Source organism: Mobula birostris, chromosome 1, assembly GCF_030028105.1.
Source record: "Mobula birostris isolate sMobBir1 chromosome 1, sMobBir1.hap1, whole genome shotgun sequence".
NCBI lineage: Eukaryota > Metazoa > Chordata > Chondrichthyes > Myliobatiformes > Myliobatidae > Mobula > Mobula birostris.
Genome location: NC_092370.1, coordinates 238,794,574 through 238,811,556, shown reverse-complemented (window position 1 = coordinate 238,811,556; position 16,983 = coordinate 238,794,574). Strand labels below are relative to the sequence as shown.

Here is a 16,983-nt window from a genome sequence, read left to right as displayed (position 1 = left end):
GTAAGTTCCTGGGTGGAATGGGGAGCAAACCTACACCCTTTGGGATCACCAGCCATCCAAACACACCCCCCTGCACTGATTACAGTGGCCGGGAGATACCGGCGCGCTCCCCATATTCAAATCGGCACAGTTTGCGGGATTTCTGTACAGATTTGTGGATGTCAGCTGGCGACAGGATTAGGCTGTTCTATAGTAATCCTGCAGCAGCTAATCCTGCCAATCTTCATTGTCTAGACTCATGGATCAGACGCTGACACCTAGTGACGGATTGAGCCTCCTGCCAAGGTATTGGAATTGTTAGCTGTACATGCAGTAGGAGAAGTGGATAATTTTGAGTAAAATTGGGAAAAGCTGCTGTCCCTTTCAAATCATTCTGAATAATTGCAAGTGTGTGTGTGTGTGTGTGTGTGTGTGTGTGTGTGTGTGTGTGTGCACGTGCATGCACATGAGGAGCAGCAGACTTCTATCAAATAGAAAAAGGCCACAGCATCATTCAGAGAGAGTGAGAGAGCTCCCTGGCCAATACCCAAACCTCAAACAACACCTACGAAGCAGAGTGTTTGTTCGTTATCACACTGCCGCTACACACAAACAGCTAAGCCATTTTGTCTATCATATTGGCTGTAAGCTGCTATGAAGGCAACGCAATTCAGGCTAAATCCTATCTAAAAATACACCACAGACACTTTTAGTGTCAAAGCTCAGGAGTGAATAATGACCACTTTGGCATGCTTGCCCAAGGTTGTGTGTAGGCCTTGGAATGGCATCCAGTGTGGGTGGTGCCATGGCAGAAGGTAAAGAAAGGCACATGTTCCTGTTTACATCAACAGTGCTGAGGCTTCAAGCTCCTTGGAGTAAACATCACCCATATCTTGTCCTGGTCCGACTATATTGACTCAGCAGCCAAGAAAGTTCACCAATGCCTCTACATCCTCAGGATGATAAAAGAATTTGCCATGTCCCCTTCAATCCTCGTCAACGTTTATCAATGCCCCATAGAAACCATCCTATCTGGATCAATCACACCTTGGTAGGACAGCTGTCTATCTAAGACGGCAAGGAATTGCGGAGAGTTGTGGACGTAACTTGGCACGTCACAGAAACACGTCTCCCTTCCTCTCTTCTCACTGCATTGGTAAAGACCCCACCCACTGCAAACAGTCTCTCTTCTTCCCCCTCCATTGGACAGAAGATACAAATGCCTTAAGGACAGATTCTCTCCTGCCATTATAAGACTACTGAACAGTTCCCAAGTACGATAAGATGGTCTCTTGACCTAACAATTTACTTTGTTATGGCCTCACAGCTTATTGTCTGCCTGCACTGCACCTTCTTGTAACTGTTCAACTTTATCCTGAACTCCGCTATTGCTTAACCTTGAATTACCTCGATATACGGTTGATTCCCTAAGGTTGTCATAGCTGGTGGGGTGGTGGGGATAAGCTCCCAATGGTGTGCAAATCAAATAGCCTCTGATGACCAAGTCCAGCTCCTGGCCTTCGTGTGTGGCTATTAAGCCCGGCAAAACTGTCTCTGGACAAGGGGCAAAGGTGGGCTACTGGTGCCTTAAAACCAGTCACTTTGATCATATTACTGTGATTTAAATGTAATGTAATTCGTATTATTTACTTGTACCCTTATGAATTTCGTATTTGTATTCTTGTAATTTATATAACATCAATAAAAATATTGAAAAAGAAAACCAGTCACTTCATTCGTAAGGCCAGTGATTTTGTGGGGATGGAACTGGACTCTCTGACGGTGGTGTGTGAAAAGAGGAAGCTGTCCAAGTTGCATGCCATCTTGGACAATGTCTCCCATCCACTACATAATGTATTGGTTGGGCACAGGAGTACATTCAGCCAGAGACTCATTCCACCGAGATGCAACACTGAGCGTCATAGGAAGTCATTCCTGCCTGTGGCCATCAAACTTTACAACTCCTCCCTTGGAGGGTCAGACACCCTGAGCCAATAGGCTGGTCCTGGACTTATTTCCTGGCATAATCTACATATTACTATTTAACTATTTATGGTTCTATTACTATTTATTATTTATGGTGCAACTGTAACGAAAACCAATTTCCCCCGGGATCAATAAAGTATGACTATGAGTATGAGTATGCAGATGGGGCTCGCTGGCAACTCATCTAGGAGACAGGAAACTCTGATCTCAAACCGCCATGACCTTGCAGTTATACCCACTCATGGGGAAGGCTACGGGAGTAAATGCCGAGGAAAAATCCGGAGCTGGAGTCCCTAGGGTAGTCCTACGCTGAGTCCAATGCTGACTGGCAACCCCAGCAATGCCATTGGTGTCAAACTGTATAGATCTTTGCCATTCCCTTGGATTCATCAGCTGCGTGGAGAGCGGGTGCCTGCTGCATGGACAAAGCTCGCTCTGCAGATCGTGCTGCCCCGACTTCCGTAGACGGTAAGGATACAGCATCCACGGTTGACGCCAGTCAACTGAGGCCCTATTGCCGTTGTAATGAATAGTTCTGTATGAGTGGTATGCAAGACACGTTTCCCACTGTACCCCAGTATGTGACATTAATAAACCAATTTGGAAAACTAAAAGGAAGATAGATTATTCCACCTTAAATACTAAAAGGGCTTCAGTGGAAAATTCATTTATCGAACTTGAATCTATAAAGGGAAATCTGGATAGTGTCTCCTGAAGTTAATGTTAGGTATGTACGTACATGAATTAGCATTGGGTACTGTAGATGACCGACTGGAGGGTAATGGAATTGCCTCTGTATCCCTGAGATGGGATGTCAAATGCAGAGGTTCAGTTTGATCTGTGGGTGGCAGCAGGTCATCTATGCCTAGCTGAAGTTTGACAGTTACAAATTATCTCCCATTTAATTAAATGCAGCCCATTATTCCTCTTGTCAAATCTATTTATACTAACTCAGATACAACCTAACCTAGGAACCATAATGAGCTAGCTTACTGGTTCAAATGCAAAGTGTGATCTATCCAGAGCTCTCCACAGCAAGTGCACTGGACATAAGTGCTTCTTAGACAGATTGCCATCATCCGGGACACAAATGGCTGGCGTGCTTCCCCTCCTTCCACTTCTAACTGCTGTGTGCATTACTGAACAGAAATTCATCAGGGTTTCTTTCACCCCTCTTCCCAAAGTTGGATCAAGTTCAAGTTTATTGTCCTTCAGCCATATACGTGTACTGTATATTGCCAAATGAAACAAAGTTCCTGTGAATCAAGGTGCACAACACAGTACATATAACTCACACACTCAACACATAAAAGTAATGTTACTACAATTAATACCTGGCACAGTAACATAGTGGTTTGCACAAGGCTTTACCATCACCAGCAACCCAACTTCATTTCCTGCTGCCTCCTGCAAGGAGCTTATATTTTCTCCCCGTGACCATGTGGGTTTCCTCCGGGTGCTCTGGTTTCCTCCCACAGTCCAAAGACGTGCCGGTTGGTAAGTTAATTGGTCATTGTGAATTGTCCCATGATTAGGTTAGGGATAAATCAGGGGATTGATGGACAGTGTGGTTCAAAGGGTCAGAAGGGCCTATTCTACTATATCTCAATAAAAACAAAGAAATAAATTAACCTAATTTGCAGAGAGAAAAATACCTTTGTCTCAGTCCTGAGTAAGGTCTCTATAATCTGAGCAGAGGGAACATCCTCACAGTGTTTACCCTGTCAATGCCCCCTTCGAACCTTCTCAGTCTTCTTAAACCATCGTAAACTTCCAGTTGGATCCACCTAAGCACCGAGCCAATTTAGAAAGGTCGAGTATGGGCCAGTCCAGAGTGTGTCACTGCGGCAGTGCCCGGGTCTGAGTGCAGGGGGATGACCCAGTGCTTGGGCAATTTAAACACTGGACCAGATGAACTGAAAAGGCAGAGAGTCAGGACTGGAGGTGAGGGTCAGGGCCAGTTCTGCTCCACGACGTTTTACTCCGCTCTCCTCGGTTCTAAGATTGAGGCTGTGTTGTGCCTCGGCTGCTTTGGACTTAGTGTCTGTGAGCTTGGCAGCAATTTGCCCCACTGTGTGATGAACTGAGGCTGAGGCTGTGGGCCTACCCCGGCTGCTCTGGGCTTCGGGTTTATGGACTCAAGTTTGTTTCTCAAAACTGATGCTTGCTTTATTGTTCACACGATTTGTTTTTTCTCTCTCTGCGCATTGGGTGTTGGTGTTTTTTAAAATTGGTTTCTTTCTGGTTTCTTGTTTTGTGGTTGCCTGTAAGCAGACAAATCTCAGGGTTGTATAATTTATACATACTTTGATAATAAATATGCTTGGAACTTTGAAGCCCAATAGGTCCCCTGTTCACAAGCCAGTGGGAGTAATACTGACGTCTAGCGCAAAGTGCAACCCTTGACATTAAGTTGTGATGACAGGAAACTGTCCTGTGATTTGATATAATTCAGAATTCAGAGAATGCAAACAACCATAAAATTATTATTTACAAAAAGACATGGTTTACAACACCCAACAGCTCGCCATCAAACTAAAACTAAAACTGAACAATCAGGATCATAACTAGGCTGCAAGATTCGATTACTTTGGAGGCTCAAGACTCATGGGTTCTATGGTGTTTCTTTGTTTTGTGCCAGTCTACAAGAAGCTGAATCTCAAGGTTGCATCCATACTTCATTAATAAATGCACTTTGTACTTTGAACTTTATTACTTCCCTTGGGACCCCTCCTCCTTCCTTTTCTCCTATGATCCCCTCTCCTCTCCTATCAGATTCTTTCTTCTCCAGCCCTTGACCTTTCTCCAGCTAGCCTCCTTCCTCTCCCCCACCTTTTGATTATGCCATCTTCCCCCTTCCTTTCCAGTCCTGAAGAAGGTTCTTGGCCCAAAACATTGACTGTTTATTTATTTCCATAGATGCTGCCTGATCTGCTGAGTTCCTCCAGCATTTTGTGTGTATTGCCTTGGATTTCCAGTACCTGCAGATTTTCTCGTGTTTTGAACTTTTGAACTTTGAAGTATTTAAAATAAATAAATCAAAAGATGGCCTACTCTTTTCCTCTCAAGAATAAGCATGCGTTTCACTTCTGTTTCTCCTGCTGCTAATGCTGTACTGCTTTGCAATGTCAGTCGATTAGATAAAAATCCAATATGTCACCATTAGTAAAGGCAGCATCAAAGGCATCAAGGTCATACAGACAATGAGATCTGATTGGTTGCCTGCAGCCAATAAACTAGTCACAGCACTGCCACTGACACTGAGCCTGCAGGCCTTAGCAGACCAATGGCTGTAATAAATGAGGCCTTTCCCTTCACCCTGACATTTTTGCACATCTCCACAGGATTGATGAGGTTCAGGCCGATGGCTGAGGGACAAATTGATGAGCAACTTCTTTGGGTTAAATCCAAAACTTACCTTGCTAAATAGATACATATATTTAATTTAAAGACAGCGATATATTTTTGTGAGGTGGCTGATCAAAATGTTTTAAGGCGGGGTCAGTACGCAACCTTTGACCTCATAAATCAGAAATGCTTTAATAAAAAGATATAAAAGGGGTAGTTCAAGAATAAAAGTTATCCCAGAAACGGATACAATATTAGAGTTATAGAGTCATAGAAAACTGATACAGGCCCTTTGGCCCATCTAGACTGTGCCTAGTCCTATCGATCTGCACCCAGATCATAGCCCTCCATACCCTTCCCATCCATGTAACTATCCAAATTTCTTTTAACTGTTGAAGTCGAAATTGTATCCACCAGTTTCATCGCTACAAGATTGTTTGTTATTAATAAAGGATTGCATACAATTCTTCAACTTTTTACACATTAGTATTGGATTGGATCAGAAGACGCATCATACAGGATAACTCTCCGTGCTTGGTCTGTTTGAGGTTGTCCGAGCAGCCTCTACGCAGGATCGCAAGAGGCTGCACAGGGTTGCAGACCCAGTCAGCTTTAACTGCTCCCTACCATCGAAGATATTTTCTAGACTTAGTGCCCCAAGCAAGTGGCACCCATGTTGAAGTATGTTCACCATCTGGGCCATGCCCTCTCCTCTTCCCATTCATATCATTGGGGGAGAGGTGCAGGAGCCTCAAAAGCCACGCTGAATGATTCTCACTCTTCCCTCCGCCATCACATTTCTGTATGGTCTATAAACGCATTAAAGTTATTCTTTATTGTTTACACTTCTTCTTTTCTAAATTATAGTGATTTCACACATTGTACCACTGCTGCAAAGCTACAAATTTCACACTATATAAGACAGTGATCATGAATCTGATTCTAAGTGCAGTGTGTTTAAGAAATCCATTCATGGGTGGGAAGTATCCGGGAGAAGTTTGTCTCATCTACAGAGCAGGGTGGAAAAATGAAGCTAGCCAATGCTTTCCTTCTCAGTGCACATGTGGGTGCCTCATGGCTTCTTCAACTAACATCCACCATCCTGCCTTTCTACATAATATTTTGCTGGAGATATAAGAAAATAGTTTAGAAGGAAATTTTTTTTATGGGACATGGGCTTTGCTGGTGAGGTCAATATTTAGTATCTATCCTCAGGAGTGGTAAACTGTTTTCCAGGATCACTGAGGTTCTTCCAGTGAAGTTGGTGGGAGGAAAGGTTCAGGACTGGCACCAAGGAATGATGAAGGAAGTTCAATAAGGAGTTCTGGTAGATTGGGACACTTGGGAGGCTTGCTACAACATTTCTGAAAGTAGTTCATAGCCAAACAACCTCATCATTGTGGGTCCAAGTCCGACTAGGTAAGAATGCAGACAGGATCAGACGATTGGATCTCAACAGATTTTCATGGTTACCATTTCTGGTTCTGGTTAATCTCCAGGTTCTTAAATGAACAAAATTTAAATTCTGTATCTGCTGCAGTGGGATTTTAACTGGAGTCTTCAATCCAGAGTTCCACCAATGCTGCCATTCCCAAAATCTATGTTGCTATCAGAGCCACAGATCAAGAAAATACCAATGCTAATTTTTGTGAATCAAACTTTCTGATAAAGGGTTAATCAAAGGGTTCACCTGTCCACTCAGGGGAGCAGCCTGCTTACCCTTCAATAAATATCACCATACCTAGATATCAGGTTCCTATTTCTGAGAGATTTCAAACAGTGACTGTACTTGAAAACAATTTTAATGCATGTCTAATGCTTTGGGAGGTTCCAAGATTGGGAGCAGCGCTACAGAAGTGCTGCCTTTCCTTTGCAAGATGCCAAAGAATTCTATAGCACAGCCTTTGGCCCACTATATTCATGCCAACAGTTTTGCCCATCCACACAGCCAAAACAACTAGTTCTGAAAATGGATGGTGCTGGAGCATCTGGCCCATACCTGGCTGCTGCCGGCAGTCAAGGTAGGAAGCCCACAGTGACTATGCCACGACGAGTAGGAGGGACGCTGCTTTGAGCATGGAATCCTAGGGTGCGAGCCTGGGTCGGGCCACTGCAGGAGCAGATCTTGGTGGTAGTAGCAAATATTCAAATGAGAACTGCATTGGATTGTACCCTTCAATGCCTTGTGAAGTGTCTCATTATTACTTACTTACTGCTCAATATGGCACTGGCGTTTAAGAGGGCAAATGAAGGTCCTTGGCCATTTTCTCCATTGTGCTCCAGGTGAGGTTCAGGGTCTTCACTTCTGCCTCTATGGTACGGCACCAAGTTGTCTTTAATCTCTCACATTTCCTCCACCCTTCACGCATCCAGTGAAGTGCTGTCTTGATGATTGTGTTGTCCTCTCTCCTCACTACTTGCCCAATCCATCTCTAACATTTCCTCATGATGATTGTGGCCATGTCCTCTCGATGACTCTGAAGGACCTGGGCGTGATTGGAGATATTTTTTGGCCCGGAACATCAACTGTTCATTCATCTCCATAGATGCTGTCTGACCTGCTGAGTCTCTCCAGTATTTTGTGTGTGCGGTGCTCTGGATTTCCAGCATCTGCAGACTTCCTTGTGCTTATGATCTCTTCTTCTCTGTTCATCTGCCTATCTCAGCTACGTGGAGTGGCCAGTTATAGGTGACAGAAAAATGTTGTAGAGACAGAAAATCAAAACTATAGAGCAAAACTATTGTAAGCAGGATGTGTCGGGGGACTGAAGAATCAATCTTACAGCCCTCAATGGAGCAGAGTAATTACAAAAAAGCACATCAGTGCCTCTACTTCCTTAGGAATTTCCGGATATTCAGCATGACATCTAAAACTTTGACAGACTTCTACCATGCAGTGGAGAGTATACTGACTGTCTGCATCACAGCTGGTATGGAAACACCAATGCCCTTAAATGGAAAGTCCTATAAAAAGAAGTGGATATGGCCCAGTCCTTCACAGATAACATTCCCAACCATTGAGCACATCTACCTGAAACACTGCTGCAGGAAAGCAGCATCCATTATCAGGGACCCCCACCACCCAGGACATGCTCTCTTCTTACTGCTGATATCAGAAAGAAGGTACAGGAGCCTCAGGACCCACACTACCAGATTCAGGAACAGTTATTACCCCTCAACCATCAGGCTCTTGAACCAAAGGGGAAGACGATACTCAACATCACTTGCCCCATCATTGAAATGTTCCCTCAACCTATGGACTCACATTTATTGCTTGCTTGTTTGTTTGCTTATTTACTATTGATATTTGCACAGCTTGTTGTCTTTTGCACTCTCGTTGAATGCCGAAGTCAGTGTGGTCTTTCATTGATTCTGTTACAGTTATTATTCTATAGATTTTTTGAGTATGCCTGCAAGAAAATGAATCTCAGGATTGTATATGGTGACATATATGTACTTTGATAATAAGTTTACTTTGAACTTTAAAAGGTCATGGAGCTGAAATATTAACGCTTTCTTTTTACTCCTTGGTAATAGTGAGACGTCCTTCTATACTTGCAAGATACCTACAGAGAGTATTTTCAGCTGTTCAAAATGAGGATGATGTACCATTGAGCAAGAGGAAATGTCACACTGGGAAAATAAGCATTGACAGCTCATTTCCTGATGCATAAGCCTGTGGAGGACAGGCTGGAGGAGCTTTAGTTGGCATTCTCTTGTAGTATCCCGCAGTTGAAACAAAGTGTCTGTAAAATGAAATCGGCGGTATCACAGATCGAAAATCCTTTCACAGTGATAAGCTGGGTGAAGCAAAGCATGCATTCACTTCAGTTCGGATATTCTCGCCATCGCCTATCCGTCTTCAAAGTTGGCCGACAGATCCAAATATGACGGGGCATCTTATTCCTTAATGCAAGTAACCCACTGAGGGAAAAATAGTGTCCATTTATAATTGGGCGGCAGGAATGTTAGAGCTGAAGCCACATAAAAGCATAATGTTTTGAATATATTCAGACAGCTGCCATGTTACCTACAATTTTGTGGCAGCTTTTGTGTGCATGATTGGTGAGTGAATGGATATCCCTGAGGCACATTGTTCCCTTACAGTTTATTATCTTCTGACCATGGCCAGTAATTTCAATACCCAAGGGATTATTATTCACACACATGGAAGGAGAGAGGCAGAGAAAGAAAGACTTGCAGTTCTACTTCACCTTTCACTGCTTCATCACATCATCCTGCAATTTATCTTTAATGAGAGCCTTATGATCCCTGCAATACAGGAAACCTGATCGCTATTTTATGTACAGCAAAATCCCACGAAAAACAATCTGAAAATGGAATCAATCTGTGTTGGTAATTTTGACTGCGGGATTTGTGTTGCCCGCGGCAACTGGAATAAAGTGTGAGAGACGTATCCCTTAAAGTGTAGAGAAATTTCTCCTCTTGTAGTGAGCAAATCTCTGAAATTCTCTGACCCCCAGCCAATTAGAAATATTTCAGGTGGAGATAGAGAATTATTTGAAAGATCAAGAAATTGAAGGCTATGAAATAGCACAGAAGAGAAGCTGAGGTCAGCTATGATCACCTTGAAAGGCAGGGTAGGCTTGAGAGCCTAGTGGTCTACTTCTTGTGTTCTTGTCCTCCATTGGCTGTGGAGGCCAAGTCATTGGGTACATTTACAGCAGAGATTGATAGATTCTTGATTTCTAAAGGATGAGAGAGGAGGGAGGAGAATGAGGTTGAGAGGGAAAAAAAATCAACCATCTTTAGGAGCTGGAACAGACTCGAGGGGCCAAATGGAATGATTCTGCTCCTACGTCTATGGTTTTAAGATGTTCTGGGTGCAAATTTTAAATTTTTCGTTATGATGTAGGACATCTACAGGGAAAAAAAAGTTTTACAAATACATCTTTTTGGATTCAAAAATTACTGAGTCCAGAGGAGCTCCTTGAGAGGGATTTACCTGAAACCCTCTCACTTTTTACTCAGGACACTGAATGTCACTGGAAACTGGTTCATTCCTGAGTAAAGACATAGAGCGGGAGTTGAAAGGTAGTCCAGATGTTCTGTTGGTACATCATTAAGAGAGTAATCAGGTGTCCTTATAAATAATTCATGAAAAGGTTGTTTGTAGTATTTCATTAATTCTATTGTATTTCCTTGTTCTACTGTGAATGCCTACAAAATAATGAATCTCAGGGCTGAATGTGAAATATATATGTTTTCATAATGAATCTACTTTGAACTTCGTACACATACCCATCTGTCTGCGACACAGAACCACACAGGCCCTCACAATAGCAACCTACATCCATTTTGATCACTTTGCAAGACGATGGGCTTTGCTCTTTTCGTTCTGATTGTGTTATTTCTTGTAAGATCCGGGTAGCCCTACTTCCATAATGACACACCAGTCCTCATGGAGGGATCAGCAGTGGAAAGGGTGAGCAGTTTCAAATTCCTGGGTGTCAACATCCCTGAGGATCTATCCTGGGCCCAACTTTTGATACAATTACAAAGAAGGCACAACAGAAGCTATATTTCATTAGGTGTATGAGAAGAACTGGTATGTCACCAAAGACACTTGGAAATGTCTACAGATGTATGGTGGAGAGCAATCTAACTGATTGCATCACTATCTGGCACGGAGGGGCCACTGCACGGGAATGTTACAGAGTCAGCCATCTCCATCATTGGCACTAGACTCTCCAGCATCGAGGGCATCTTCAAAAGGCAAAGCCTCAAAAAGGTAGTATCCGTCATTAAAGACCCCCATCATCCTAGCCATGCCCTTTACTCACTGCCACCATCAAGGAAGAAGTGCAGGAGCCTGAAGTCACACACTCAACATTTCAGGTATAGCTTTGCCATCAGTTTTCTGAATGGACAATGAACCCATGCATACTACCTCAAATTTTTTTTTCTTATTTTTGCTCTCTTTTGCACTATTTACTTAATTTATATACATAAAATTATGAATATTTCTTATTGTAATTAATAGTTTTTTTTTAAATTATGTATGCACTGCATTGCTGCCAGCTGTGGTTGGCAACTCCTCGAAGAGAAGGAAAACTCAGATCTCAACCCTCCGCTGCCTTGCAGTTACACCCACTCCTGGGGAAGGCTTCGGGAGTAAATGCTGAAGGAAAAATGCGGAGCTGGAGTCCCTAAGGCAGTCCTGCGTTGAGTTCAACACTGACTGGCAACTCCTGCGAAGCTGCTGGTCCCAAACTCTATTGGTCTCTGCTGTTCCTTTGGATTCATCAGCTGTGTGGAGACGGGGAGCCTGATGCTGCCCTTCATATCATCGTGCCCGGCTGGCATACTAGCTTGCATGTGCACAGACAGCTAGAATGCAGCATCCAGTGTTGGCCCCATCCAACAAAGGCTTCACACACTGCCGCAAAACAACAAATTTCATGACGCGTGCCAGCGATATTAAACCTGATTCTGATTCAGAATCTCACAAGTGGGTTTATACTACACAGGAGAAGTTTAATATGATGGATTGATAAAGCTACTGCGACGGGCGTTGAAGAGGCGAAGGAGGAGAAGTGTGTTTGATGAGGAAAGAATGGTCAGTGACATGACGATGATGGAGCCAGGCAATTTATTGGGCGACAGGGCTGCTTGCAAAATGATTAAGAGTTGGGTGGGGCATGTTGGGTAGGGTGGCACAGGAGCGTAGTTGTTAGCACAACACTTTACAGTATAGGCGACCTGGGTTCATTTCTCACTGCTGCGCGTAAGGAATTTGTACGTTCTCCCTGTGACCACGTGGGTTTCCTCCGGGTGCTCCGGTTTCCTCCTGCAGTCCAAAGATGTACTGGTTGGTAGGTTAATTGGTCATTGTAAATTGTCCCATGATTAGGCTAGGATTAACTTGGGGGATTGCTGGACAGCGTGGCTCAACGTGGCTGTATCTCAATAAGTAAATAATCAATGGGGCTAAAATGCGAAGTTTATCCCGTAGGATCCGTAGGCTGCTGCTACAACTGGATGGGGTAAAAAGCTTGCTGTACATTACATCAATGAGGACTTTGGAGGATTAAGAAAATTATACCTGTGATAAGATCTTATTATCTTCCTCCAGAAACTTGACTTTGTTTTCCAGTTGTCTGATGTAGGCTGAGGCAGGGTCTGCAAAAGAACAAGATAGGAGTGATTAACAGAGATCTGTTGGGTGAATCTCAAGATTCAAGATTCGAGATTGTTTATTGTCACTCTTTGGAACACAAGCATAGAGGAGAACAAAACGATTGTTATTCTAGATCTGATGCAGCACAAAAAGACACAATAAGCATAAAAAACACAATAAAGAAACAAAAAAGAACACAATAAATATAAATGCAATCCTATAAAACACAATGTACAAGTTTTATATAAAGATTAATTATATGTACATAAATTGACGTGAGATGTTGTGAATATATTGGTGGAGGGGCGGATTAATGGGTGTTGATCAGCCTGACAGCTCATCACCTCATACATAAAAAAATAGAAACAGGAAGCATTTCAACCAGTCAGATCTGCTCTCCCATTCAATATCATTACTTATCATCCATATTTAGGACACTTTCATCTATATTCTGTTCCAGCTTTCTTCCCATATCTTTCGATCTCTGTAGCACCAAGAAAAATATCCAGCTGCCTTGTTGAATGGACTTAAAGATTTGTCTTCAACTGCTTCCTGTGGTAGAGAATTCTACACATTCATCATTGTCCAGGTGAAAAGAAAATCTCCTCATGTCAGTCTTATCAACTCTTATCCTTGCACTCGGACCCCTGGTACTGGACACCCCAAACAATGGTAACTGGTTCTAATCTGTCCAATGCTGTTAGAACACCTTCACATTCTGCTTCTTCTCATAGACCTTTAAACTGAGAAGTGCAGATTTTGCACTTAAAAAAGTGAAAGAAGAATCCCTTTCCTTGATAACTGCTGAATATTATTCTCAAAGGAATTTCAGTCACTCGGAAAACCTCTGATGGACTAGGAACATGGGTGGCTCTGACTTCACATTGGCTTTCCATTAGTCGCTCGGCCTGTTTCTGGCTTTGTTACTCACTAATGCACTACTCCAGTTCTGACCTGCTGTTCAAGACAAAATTCCACTCCAACATGTTCAGCAGGCCTTGGTAAAGGGACATTGAAAAGACTTCATGAGAAGTCAATCAAATTGACAATGTGAAACATGGGCCACAAAATCCTTTTCATGCAATCACAGTTGGGTCAAATTTATAGCTTTCAGTGAGATACAGCACAAGCTTATCAATCTGATCTACAAAATCTCAGCGCCATAAAAACAAGGGAAGCTTAATATTTCCGGTTGAAGACTACTTCTCAATTTGCCTGAACTCCCTGGAGCAATGCGTGATGAAATTTGCTCCAGAGTAGGCCCGAACACCTCAGCCCTCAGCTCCAACTGTTTGGGCTTTTAGTGAAAGGCCTGGTGACATAATGTAATGCCTCCCAACAAGTGAAGAATGAACACATGAGAATCTGCAGATGCTGGAAATCCAGTGCAACACACACAAAATGCTGGAGGAACTCAGCAGGTCAGGCAACATCTACAAAAATGAATAAGCAATTGATATTTCTGACTGAGACCCTTCAGAAAGACTGGAAAAGAAGAGGGACGATGCAACAATAAGAATATGGGTGGAGGGAGGGAGGGAAAGGATTAGAAGCTAGAAGGTGACAGGTGAAGCCAGGTAGCTAGAGGTGGGGAATGAAGTAAGAAGCTGAGAGTTGACAGGAGGAAAAGGTCAAGGGCTGGAGAGAAAGGAATCTAGGAGGAGAGGAGAGTGGACCATAGGAGAAAGGGAAGGAGGAGGGGATCCAGGGGGAGGTGTTTGGCAGGTGGGCCAGACTGCCTAGAATTTCCCTCTATTTTTCTAAGCTCCACGTACCTATCCAAGTGTCTCTTAAAAGACCCTAGTGTATCCACCTCTACCACCATTGCTGGCAGTGCATTCTACACACCCACCACCCTCTGTGTGGAAAAACTTACCCCTGACAACCCCCTTGTATCTACTTCCAGGCATCTTAAAATTATGCCTCCTCTTGTTAGCCATTTCAGCCCTGGGAAAAAGCTTCTGACTATCCACATGATCAATGCCTCTCATTATCTTATACACCTCTATCAGGTCACCTCTCATCTTCCATCACTCATCTTTCCAGGGAGAAAAGGCCACATACACTCAGCCTATTCTCATAAGGTATGCCCTCCAATCCAGGCAACATCCTTGTAAATCTCCTCTGCACTCTCTCTATAGTATCCACATCCTTCCTGTAGTGAGGTGACCAGAACTGCAAGTGGGGACTAACTAAGGTCTTATATAGCTGTAACATTACCATAGGCAGGGGAGAAGAGGTAAGAGGCCAGAGTGGGGAATAGAAGAAGAGGGGTGGGGGAAATTTCCATAATTTGGAGAAATCAATGTTCATGCCACCAGGTTGGAAAATACCCAGATGGAATATGAACTTGAACATATTCCAAATGTTGATGTTAACATGATGAATAAATGATTCTCGGTTTTCCAGCCGGGTACAGGTATCAGTTATGTCCAGTGTTTCAATGACAAACTCTGCCTCCTTCATCAAGGATGACCCTTGATGAAAATGGCAGAGTTTGTCATCGAAATGTCAGTTATATTCAACACCTGTACACGGCTGGAACCCCAAGAACAGTTTATTCATCATATACGTCGGGAAAGCACAAGATTGTTAATGTTAACCAGTTGATTATTGCGATCATTTATTGTTACCTTTGTACTGAAGTACAAGACACAATGTACCTATGAAGAGTTGCTCCTCCAACCTACGAGGGAAGAGTGAGACATTTTCTGCCCTGTACTCTTTGATCACAAACAGCCTGTTCGCAGCCCTAAGACAAAGCTGCCAAGGTGAAGCAACAAAATCCCATCTCAGCAAACCACAACTGCATCCCATAGAAAGCAGTTTATACCATCTACAAAAGGCACACAAGACATACTTCCCAATGCAATGATCAATACCACCAAGTACACTATTTGCAACATCACTATTTGCAGCCTCCCAGCTAGCCACACAATTTATCTTTGTTTCTAAACACAAGAGCTTGTGCAGATGCTGGAAATCCAGAGCAACACACGCAAAATGCCAGAGCAGCAGCTATGGAGGTGAATTCACAGTCGATGTTTCAGGCCGAGATCAGATACACTAATTTTAAAGCCTACAATTCACTCACCCACAATGTGGGATAGGCAAATAACAGATGGGCCAGCGATGCTCACATCCTAAAAACAATAATGTGTATGAAGAAAAAATGGAGAGTTTCACTGAAATATGAAAGAATGAACTGTGGTCTGAAGGCTTGCCAGAAACCTACCGGAACGGGAATTTGAAAATAACATGCAGTGTGAGGGATTATGAACTGAGTAAAGGCATAAATAATTGCATCCTCTGCAAACAGGCCAGAATAACCTTCGATTAGCCTTTCTTCACTATAGTCAATACAGACAAACTGCAGTTTGTTTTTCTAACTTACCTACTGCCCTTTATGCCACTGGTGCTTAGGCCAGCAATGAAGTCCTCCGTCTCTGTCTGTCCATACAGTCGCACACAGATATAGAAGGACTTTTCCTTGCAGTTTCTGTAACATTTCTTATACCATTCAGGGTTGTTAGTCCTGAGTTGCACCCCTGAACCTGGATGATTGGTGGACCACTCTTAGCCTGGCCTCTACCCTTTGACCTGTTTGACATGGGTGACCCTACCAAGAGCCAAAGCATAAAGCTCTGACTCCAGCCAACATCGCTCTGCATGTCTTTGAGACGCGCAGGCCTCCAAACCCTAGTCAAGGTTGTGGTCCTCTTAGGAGGTTCTTTTACCAAGCTTGGGAGAAATTTCTCTGCCACAGCATGAGCCAAGTATGCGATTTAGTGATGAGTGCTTCAGAAAGTCAGTGAAATTAATTTGAACTCTACTGAGCGTGGTGGGCACACTGCTGGTGCCGGAATGTGTGGCAACGCTTGCGGACAGCCCCCAGCACATCCTTGTTATACAAACATAGAAACATAGAAAATAGGTGCAGAAGTAGGCCATTCGGCCCTTCGAGCCTGCACCACCATTAAGTATGATCATGGCTGATCATCCAACTCAGAACCCTGCACCAGCCTTCCCTCCATACCCCCTGATCCCTTTAGCCACAAGGGCCATATCTAACTCCCTCTTAAGTATAGCCAATGAACTGGCCTCAACTGTTTCCTGTGGCAGAGAATTCCACCGATTCACCACTCTCTGTGTGAAGAAGTTTTTCCTCATCTCGGTCCTAAAAGGCTTCCCCTTCATCCTCAAACTGTGACCCCTCGTTCTGGACTTCCCCAACATCAGGAACAATCTTCCTGCATCTAACCTGTCCAATCCCTTTAGAATGTTATACGTTGCAATAAGATCCCCCCTCAATCTTCTAAATTCCAGCGAGTATAAGCCTAGTCAACCCAGTCTTTCATCATATGAAAGTCCTGCATCCCAGGAATCAATCTGGTGAACCTTCTTTGTACCCCCTCTATGGCAAGAATGTCTTTCCTTAGGGGACCAAAACTGCACACAATTTTGGTTATTTTGGTTCTTATCGCAAATGGCACGTCTCACCGTATGTTTCAATGTACATGTGATAAATA

The 16,983-nt window shown here is 43.4% G+C and overlaps 1 protein-coding gene across 2 annotated transcripts in view; it reads right to left on the bottom strand.

Annotated features, from left to right (window-relative positions):
• ccdc85ca (coiled-coil domain containing 85C, a) overlaps positions 1-16,983 on the bottom strand; it is a 299,180-nt gene that overhangs the window by 108,733 nt on the left and 173,464 nt on the right. For both annotated transcript variants that reach the window (XM_072274234.1, XM_072274242.1), the window contains exon 2: positions 12,380-12,456. In XM_072274234.1, coding sequence (XP_072130335.1) covers positions 12,380-12,456 — 77 coding nt within the window. The remainder of the gene's footprint in view (positions 1-12,379; positions 12,457-16,983) is intronic.